The sequence below is a fragment of the Lactuca serriola genome, chromosome 5 (assembly GCF_051521515.1).
Source record: "Lactuca serriola cultivar US96UC23 chromosome 5, Lser_US96UC23_V15, whole genome shotgun sequence".
NCBI classification, from domain to species: Eukaryota; Viridiplantae; Streptophyta; class Magnoliopsida; order Asterales; family Asteraceae; genus Lactuca; species Lactuca serriola.
The window spans coordinates 25,878,644-25,888,772 of record NC_136412.1 but is presented as its reverse complement, the minus strand read 5'-3'; the positions used below and the strand labels follow the sequence as shown (position 1 = coordinate 25,888,772).

At 33.2% G+C, this 10,129-nt stretch overlaps 1 protein-coding gene across 1 annotated transcript; it reads left to right on the top strand.

The window, feature by feature from the left end:
- The first annotated feature begins 5,167 nt into the window (after positions 1-5,167).
- Positions 5,168-8,513, top strand: LOC145052245 (uncharacterized). The gene is made up of 7 exons (XM_079000030.1): positions 5,168-5,654; positions 5,828-5,990; positions 6,123-6,323; positions 6,450-6,695; positions 7,559-7,712; positions 7,833-8,055; positions 8,138-8,513. The coding sequence occupies exons 1-7, from the start codon at positions 5,357-5,359 to the stop codon at positions 8,494-8,496; spliced, it is 1,644 nt and encodes a 547-aa protein (XP_078856156.1). The 5' UTR covers positions 5,168-5,356; the 3' UTR covers positions 8,497-8,513.
- Positions 8,514-10,129: the final 1,616 nt, after the last annotated feature.

Below are 10,129 nucleotides of genomic sequence, written 5' to 3'. Positions count from 1 at the left end.
ACATTTCATGACTATGAAATTTGGCAGAAGGATGTCAAAACCGCTTTCCTCAATGCGAAGTTGGCTGAGGATGTTAAATGAGTCATCCGGAGGGTTTTGTTGATGCAAAGTTTCCCAATATAGCATGTAAGATTGACAAATAAATCTATGGATTAAAACAAGGATCTCTTAGATGGAAATTTTGCTTCGATGAGAATGTCAAAGAGTTTGGTTTCTCTAGGAGTCAATATGAGTTTTGTGTATATTTCAAAGCTAGTGGGAGTATAGTGACCTTCCTGGTGTTGTATGTTGATGACATACTTTTTATAGTAAACAACATTCCAACTTTGCAAGTGGTTAAGTCTTAGCTTGGAAAGTGTTTTACTATGAAGGATCTAGGAGAGGCTGCGTATATTCTGGGGATAAGAATTCTGAGAGACAGGAGTAAAAGGCAAATTGGACTTAGTCAAAGTACATACTTGGAAAAGGTGCTAAAACATTTTAGTATCGAGAATTCCAAGAAGGGAGAACTGCCCATCCAAAGTAATACCAAACTGAGTAAGAATCAGAGTCCGAGTACCAATACAGAGATAACAGAAATGAGTAGAGTTCCATACGCTTCTACCATTGGATCTATCATGTATGCTATGACATGTACTCACCCTGATATGGCCTTTGGTTTGAGCATGGTCAGTCGTTATTAGGGAAATCCAGGTAGAGCTAATTGGATATCAGTTAAAAATATTCTCAAGTATCTGCGAAGAACTAAGGACTAGGTCCTAATACTTGGTGACAGTGATAAATTGAGAGTAAATGGGTATAGTGATGCCATCTTTCAAACAGACAGAGACAACTTCCCTTCTCAATCTGGCTGGGTGTTCACCATAAATAGAGGAGTAGTTACTTGGAAAAGTTTCAAGAAAGAGACAGTGGCTCATTCTTCTCGTGAATCAGAGTACATAGCAGTGAGTGAAGCATCAAAGGAGGAAATTTGGTTGAAGAATGTCATTGGAGACCTTGGAGTTGTTTTAGCCATTAAGGAGCCAAAGCAAAATTTTCTATGATAATGAAGGAGTAGTTGCCTTGACAAATGAACCAAGAGATCATGGCAGATCAAGACATATCAACAGAAAATACCATTTCATCAAACATAGGGTAGAAGAAGGCCACCTCTTAGTGAAGATGGTATCATCTGAAGAGAATCTTGCATATCCACTCACAAAGGGTCTGAGTAGGGCTAAACACGTTTAACATGCTAGGAGCATTGGTATGAGGGATGATATTAGTTTTAGTAGTTAGATAGTTAGTTAAAACTTGTAACAAAGTAAATGTAATTTACTTTTGGTGATTAAATAACAGAGAATTATTTATGAGTTTATTTACTACCTTTTGTCAATTGTATATTATTGTGTTTCATTTGACATGTTTTACTTCCCGAATAATTCGCTTATTCAAAAGTCCACAATCAATCATACTTTTGGAAGTAAGTAGTGAATTAAGATTGTCATGAATTGAATTGTAGATTGTCTAAAGAGTTTTAGACATAGCAATGGTATTGCTGTAATGTTCATGAGTACTTTGAAATGGGGATTTAAGTATTAGATTAACCCACACTCATATAATTACATCATGGAATTTATCACAAGTAATTCTAAGACGATAACATCTTATAATCTTAAAACGGAGATATACGAGTTGTGGTTTACAAGTTAGTTGACATTGATGATACAAAAACACATCAGTAAGTGGATGTTATAAAACTTATTGTTGTGCATGATCTGATTAGTAAATGGTACAAGCATATAAGTCAAAGTTGATTCGTTCCTTTTCCCTTAATGGAAAAGGCGATATCTTTGGGTCCCTCGGTGATTTGGTGTTGACTTATAGTGTCGAACCCAACCAAGACTAAATTGATGTGTTCGATTAGAAGTTCTATGTCATTATAGATCAGAAATTGGGAAACAAAGTATTGGACAATGAGATTGATTTTGTTCCATGTATCATACCTAAAAGATATCTTGTAGAATGGATGATTATATGATCACTTATCTTACGACACGTAACTGACTGGGTCAGAGTTTGATAACGGCTTTTGGAAGCTACAATTTGCTGATCAGTTTAGAAGTTATACTGGAAATTATAGTTACAGACTTATCCAAGTGGGAGACTGTCGAATTAGGTGTCTAAGCCCATAACTATAATTGATATGAACTTGAATTGATAGTAGCATAATCTTTTTGGGTTGTCCTCAAACCTAGCAATTGGAAAAGATGTTTTAGAGAGAGAGAGGTTACTTTATTATTTGATTAATAATTTGGAATAATTAATTTATTAATATATTATGGAACTAATATATTAATTAGAAATAGTAATATTTAATTAATATTTAATCAAAAAGTAATTAGGATTAATTTTGTGATTAAAAGAATTAATTAAAAGTGCAGGGACTAAAGTGCAATTGTTCACTAGTTGAGCAAAAGGCTCCAGAACCTTCCACACATAGGGTGGATAGTTTCTAGAGGCTTTAGGGTATCTAGAATTATCCTTGGAGGATAATCACGAAGCTGGATAATTACCAATTCAAGATAATATTATTATATTGGTTTTGGGCTTATCTAGGGTTTCCAATTTGCACTATATAAGGAGGCCAACCCCTAGCATTTTAGGCAATCATTATTCCCCAACGGTTGTCCAGAATTCTGATCTCCTACCTCCTCTCTCGTCAATATCCTTCTTACTTGTGTTGGGTGTGAACCACTAGAGGCACAACGCTTGTGGTGCTTGTTTCCAAAAGATCAATAAAAGGATTCATGGTTGTTTACTTCAACAATCAACAGGGTATGTATTCAAACTTATGAATTCAGATTTTAATAGAAAATTTTGTATTTGATAGTTCATAGTATGTTTCCTTTAGATGAAAGACATAGATCCTTCTTAGGTTGCATGTGTCCTAATCATTTAATTGTTAAATTTTTTCCGCTTAGTGCAATATTTTTGTAACTATATTTTTTCCATTACTCTTAACATGGGAAACGATATCCATGGGCTCCTCAATGATTTGGTGTTGACATTTAATGTGCATGACTGGGTCCTGACTAAAATTGATGTGTTCAATTTAGTAGTCAAATGTAGCTGTCACAAATATTTATCGGGAATTCTTTTTTTTTTTGAACACTGAGATTGACCTTTATCAATGTATCAGGTTCATATGGATATCAAGAACAAAGGAATAACTGATCACTTATCTAAGGACTAAATTTTAATTATGATTATAGTTTGGTAGTTGCATTGGATGACTAACTCTTTGTTGATTGTTTGAGAAATATTAGACCTCAAATAGTTGATTACATGTCCAAGTGGGAGACTGTTGGAGATAGTATCCAAAGTCGTTAATTATTGGTAATATATATATATATATATATATATATATATATATATATATATATATATATATATATATATATATATAAAGTTATTAATTTGCTATGACTTAATAAATTAATTGAAAATTATTTTTTTTATTAATTAAATAGTTTTAATTAAACAAAATGGTAGAATATTAATGAGTTCTTAGAGATTAATTGGAATATTATAGAACCCTGCAGAAATAATTGAAAGGATGATTTTATCCTAAAAGATATGATAAGACAAGTTTTTGAAAAGGATAAAGGTTATCATTTAGAATCTGATTAGCTTAAGGATTCAAGTTGCTGCCTATAAATAGGGTGCTAGGGATCAAACAATAGACTAACTTTTCTCTCATAGTTTCGTTCTTCCCTCTCTCCATATTCTCCTAGTTTGTAATTTATATCCTCTCTCCAAGGATATAGAAATTTAAAAAATCCCTTCATACGGTCTTCTTATTTGCTGCTCGAAGTCTTATGTTTAAGTACATTAGATGGATTGGGTGGAAGTGATTTAATCAACCCATGTGCCTTTAGATCCATGGATTACTCATGTCTTTGAACAAGTTCCAACACTCCCTTCAAGAAGCTAGAATTCAAGCAAGGATGTCTAAGTTCATAATTTGTTCTTTTTTTTTTTTTTTTTTTTTTTTGCAATTTTGTAGCCTGGAGCTAGGGGTATGCACATGTTGGTTTGGACCTAAATCCGAAGCAAACCCAAACCCAAATCCAAATCGATGGGTTCGGGGCTTCGACTCTCAAAATTATGAGTTTGGTTCCGGGTTCAATTAGTTTGGAGAACTTTAAGCCAAGTTAAACATGAACTAAGATTGTATAAGCACCAAGAGACACTGATTTTCCATCTTATTGGCGACGTGAGATGACCTGATCATATGAGGAAAGATAAGTCATTTTATAAGCTTAAAGAGGTGTTGGGTTTCAACCCTTCAATGATGTAGGATAAGTATATTTTGTTTGAAAAATAAATCAAGAAGGATGTGTGACGTGTTTCGAACTTGAGACCTACAGTTCAAACATCCAACATGCTAACCACCTGCTGCTTGTGGTATTATGCGTATATAAAATATATACGTTTGTAAACATTATATATAATTGGTCCAGTTCGGTTTCTTTCGGTTTTGTATCTTGTGTAATTGGATCATTGTCCACAATGAATACAAACATCATTTGGTCAACCCTAGAATTATAAGGTTATGCTTATCGTACTCTTTACATATGACAGGTGGGTGACTATAGCAAGGTGGGTGACTATAGCATGGACATAAGGTCCAGAGAGTGAACACCATTGTCGTCCCACCCTAGGATCACTTGCTCTGGTTGAGATGCACTAAGAATTGACAATATGGTATGTAAAAGATGGGTTGATCAAGAGGTTTCTTGGGGCAAGGAGGGTGGAGGCTAATGATTATTTTTGTTTGTAACTAAACCCCTCTGTTACCTTATTGTTTCGAAAAGATTTATATGAAATATCCAAAATACCCTCATATACAAAATTTTGTCCGAAAGGGAAATTAATGCAATTTATTTTTCTTACAAAACTGCTTCGGAGAAAATTTAAAAACCATAAATACCATTTATGAAATTTTGTCAAAATAAACGGTGGCATGCTAACTATTTCATTATGATGGTTATGGTCCATTATTTCATTAAGATGGTCAAGGTCCATTAAACATTAACTTGCTTGACCCAAATATTTTGGACCTTAATGGGCTCGAACAACGAATACAAGATGAAAGAATACACACGCGCACATCATCCGTACACACCTTCCGACACGGTAGACCTCGTAATATGCCAACACTTTCCCGATTGATCGTACGAATGTAAATCTAACTAGACAAATTATCCCGCAATACTTTTCAATTTTTGAGACGACAAAATCGATGTTTTTTCTTGATTTCAATCTCTGAATCGTCACTCCCATCGATTTCCTGAAGTTACTGTTGTGCGTAATGAGATTAAAACGACATAAAAGTCTACTGATTTCACCAAAAAGTTTGATTCTCTGTTGTGCAATCTTCACCCTTTTTGGATTGTTGGTACTAGCCTTCATCTCCGGCGGTGATCTCCCCGCCGGAACCCCTATCCCGCCTCCACCGGAGCTACATAATACGACGGCGAAACCTGCAAGTACTTGTGCGACAGTGGAAGAAATGGGAAACGAAGCTGTTGGTCCTTCCGGCGGTGTGGGTTCATGGAAACAGAGTTTGAAAGTTCGCAGATTGATTCGAAACCATTTCGAATCTCATGGTATGAAGATTCGTAACCCTCTTTCTGAGATTCAATTTCTTGGCCCATTCTAAATCAATCTTGATTTCAACTTGAAACAAGATCAAGAAATCTTGACGTTAATCTATTCACCATAGAATTAAACTGACAATTTAAATATAAACTGTTCGATAACGTTTTCTCTTTTACGTTAGGCGCATCTAGAGTTCGTCTTCTACCTCCCGACGAGTTCTGCAAGCAAGGTTTTGTAATGGGGAAAGCTTCCGAGGCTGGATTCGGGAACGAAATGTATAAGATCTTGACGGCTGCAGCACTTAGCATCATGTTGAATCGTTCACTGATTATCGGGCAAACGAGGCATATTGGTTCTTTCTGTCTCTCAATCTTTATCTACTACTACGAAATACGAATAAATAATTTATATATAAATATATATCACCGAAATCACAAATGCTTACTTTCTGATGATCCATGTTTTTTTTTTACTAGGGACAAGTATCCGTTTGGAGAGTATATAACGTATGCCAATTTCTCGTTTACTTTAAAAGAAGTGAAACATCTATGGAGAAAAAATGATTGTGTTGGAAAATATGGACGACATCTTGTGATGCGGGTTGATGATTTTGAAAAGCCTTCAGAAACAAACGTTCTTTGTAGTAACTGGCGAAAGTGGAAGCACCCAATCATATGGTAACTACTACAAGAATCCATAAATAATCACACCCACACACCCACAACACAATGATGATTGATGATTTAAAAGAAAGGAAAGTTGCAGTTGTTATTTTGTGATTTTGAAAGCTGTTCTTTTATCAGGTTTAAAGGTACGACGGATGCTTTGGGTGCTCAGTTTTTCCTAAAGAATGTACATGTTCAAATGAGGAAATCTGCTTCTGCATTATTTGGGAACACTGAGTTTCTTGCTTCTAGACCGAATGTAATTGGGGAGCTGCTAAGAGTACTGATATCACCTTCACCGGATGTTGAAAGAGCTGTTAATTGGGTCATTAATAATGGTCCTGATCCTGATATTGCCCTTCATATGCGGATGCTCATGAACAGGTAGGTACCTTTTAACAACTTAGATGATGTTTCTTTTTTATGTAATGGAGTTAATCGGAAGATACTTGATCATATGGAAATAAGATCGCCTTATTTTTAAGAGTAAATTACAGGACTGTCCTTATGGTTTAAGATAATTTGTACTTTTAATCCCTAATTTATTTTTCTAATTCGAAAGGTTGTTTGTTTTTATTACAAGCTTGGTACCTATCTTATCTAAAAAGACTATTTTGTCATTGATTTTTAATTTATTTAAATAAACACACCTCCAACCCCAGTCACCTTACCTTACCTATCCCATCATTTTCTCTATTTAAATAATAGTTATTTTAGGTAAAACAGAGAACAAATGCATAACAAAAACAGACACTAGGAACCTTCTGCTGTAAAAAATTAAGTTAGGGAGCAAGCTCAAAAATTACCCCAAACAATAGGGACCTTTCGTGTAATTTACTCTGTTTTTAAACTCTTTTTCTTCATATATTCTTACATGGTTATTATATAAATATATTAATTATATAAATATATTAAAGCGTATGGACTCTTTTGGACTCTTTCAACAGGAAAGTTTTTGGTTTTAGAGTTTGGCCACATAATTTTCAAACTTTGATAATTTTAGTCCCCATTGTTTATTATTTCTTAATTTCATCACATAACTTTCACTGCCTTTTCTAAAATGAACTCTTTGTTTTTTTTAGAGTTTGGCCACATAATTTTCAAGTTTTGATAACTTTAGGCCCCATTGTTTATTGTTTCTCAATCTTGTCATAAAACATTCACCGTCTTTTTCTAAAAATAATGACTCGCACGTACCTTTTCCTAGTTTTCATTATATGAAATGGTGTTGCTCTTGATTCTTATAGGTCTCCTAAAGCCATCAACGCTGCTTTAAATTGCATAAAAACAACCATTTCAAGAACCCCTCGCCTTTCTCATGTCAAACCCCATGTCGTCTTGATCTCCGACACACCGTCACTCATTACAGACTTCATGCCAAAACTTCAAGGATTCACCGAGGTAATTAACATGCATTTCCACTAATCAAATCTTACAGAATGCAAATCCTTTGGTGATTTCAGAACTTCATTTTTCCATCATCGATAGTAATAGATTCATGGTTATTACTTATTATAATAGGTTCTTCATTTTGAATACAAGAACTTCAAAGGGAACATCTCCGGTGAACCTCAGGTTGTCAAGTTTCGATCAAAAGACTGGGGACCCGCACCTCGATGGGTTGCTTTCGTCGATTTCTTTCTAGCTTCACGCGCCACCACTGCTGTAATTACAGGTGCCCAAAGACGTGTAGGCACCACCTACGCCCAGCTCATCGCAGCACTAGCTGAAGCTCATCAACTTGGTGAAACCCTTTTTCTTGTTAATCGTTCATATAATATTTGGATTTTGTCGATGTAAACTCATGTTTTGTCTTGTGGATGAAGATGATGGTGGTTGGGGGAATTTTTCATTTATCAGCAGCTTTCAGAGCAATCTATTGCACCGGGGGTTGCAGAATCAGGTCGGATGGGGTCATGTCTGGAACAGATTCGCCGGCGGGTTGAGTTGTCATGGACAGGGAAACCAGTGTGCGGTGACACCTGTTCTTCCGCCGGGGTGGTGGGACGGGTTGTGGCAGTCGCCGGTGGCACGAGACATACGGAGAATGGAATCGTACGGGGTGAAACTCAGTGGGTTTGGAACGATTGATGAAAACCGTGTTAGGGTTCATTGTAAGGCTAGAAAAGCTATCATAAGAACGATTCCGATTACTCGTGGATGTATTGGGTTGAAATGTATTTGATGAACATCGGAGATCAATTTTTTGTATTTTATATATATATATATATATATATATATATATATATATATATATATATATATATATATATATATAAAAGGAGTGGTTCAAACGAGAATCATAAAAAATTAAGAACCCTAAGAACCTTTTATCATAAGTAACATGTATTGTGAATACTTATTAAATATGTTAAAAATCATTATATTTGTCATTTTGGTATGTGAAAAGGGAAATTCGTAATTTTTATAATATAATATTTTCATTTATACATACATTCTTATTTTAACACACAATTTATTAAAATAAAATTTAATACAGTCCATTTACAGTTTAACAGCAACAACAGTCACCGGATCATCGACAGTCGTGATCGTCGGAGGTCGCATTGTCGTCCGGGTGGTTATGGCGGCAGTTGAGGAGTAATCGGTGGTGGAAATCAAAAGGAGACATTAGTTGAGTTATTGAAGCTTGGAGAGAGAGAGAGAGAGAGAGAGAGACCAAATCCAAGTTTAGATCTAATTTTGAATATAACGAGTATTATGTAAAAAGTGGGTTAAATTTAATTAGTTGGTTCTTAGGTTCTTAATCTTTTTTGGTTCTCATTTGAACCTTTAACTATATATATATATATATATATATATATATATATATATATATATATATATATATATATATATATATATATATATATATATATATATATATTAAATCGCCTAAAATTACATTTTTTTTTTCCATTTCTAAAGTTAATATGTTACTGATTTTAGAGAAAAATGTTAGATTCACATATTAACAAATTATTATAGTTTTAGTCCTACCTCATGTAAAAAAGAATTTCTATTTATTTCAGGCGATATATCTTTATTTGTTAGAGCAAATGTCATATTTTATTTTATTTTATTATATATATATATATATATATATATATATATATATATATATATATATATATATATATATATATATATATATATATATATATATATATATATATATATATAACGACAAACTATCTTATTTCTAATATAATCTTAAACATCATCTATCTTTGTCTCCTAGTGAGACTTGAACATATGACTTTTTATTTAAGAAAATGAGTCATTACTGCTAGGCCAAAGGCCCTTTGTAGCAAATATCATATTAGCCAAACAAATTGTCATGTTTGCTTTAGAAGGTCGCCAATTTATTTTATTTTATTTTTATTTTTTTTGTACAAAAAAGAAATCTCCATATTCTAATAAAAAAATTGTTTTATTCTTTTTTGAGACGTGTCATCATATTAGGTCTTCTTGATACGTGTCATCATATTAGGTCTCGTAATTAATGTTTTTTGTTATTCTCCTTTTGTCATATATCTACCATATTATGTCTCATAATTAATGTATGTTACTTATCAACCTATTGATTATTTATTTCAAATTTCAAATTTTAAAATTTTCATTCTAATTATATTAAATTAATAACATTAAAATAAAATTAATATAAATTATAAAGTGATATAATTTCACATATTTATTTAAATAAATGATTAAAATTTATATAACTAAAAAATCTCTTAATTAATAATTCATTTAAAATAATTTTTTAATAATTTTAAATTTTTACTATAAAAGTTTAATTAATTTTGTAATCGTGA

Excerpts from the sequence above, each read along its gene's own strand:
- LOC145052245 (XM_079000030.1), top strand. The coding sequence starts at position 5,357 with ATGAGATTAAAACGACATAAAAGTCTACTGATTTCACCAAAAAGTTTG. Across the intron at positions 5,655-5,827 it reads AAACCATTTCGAATCTCATG|GCGCATCTAGAGTTCGTCTT; the intron begins GTATGAAGATTC and ends CTTTTACGTTAG. Across the intron at positions 5,991-6,122 it reads CTGATTATCGGGCAAACGAG|GGACAAGTATCCGTTTGGAG; the intron begins GCATATTGGTTC and ends TTTTTTTACTAG.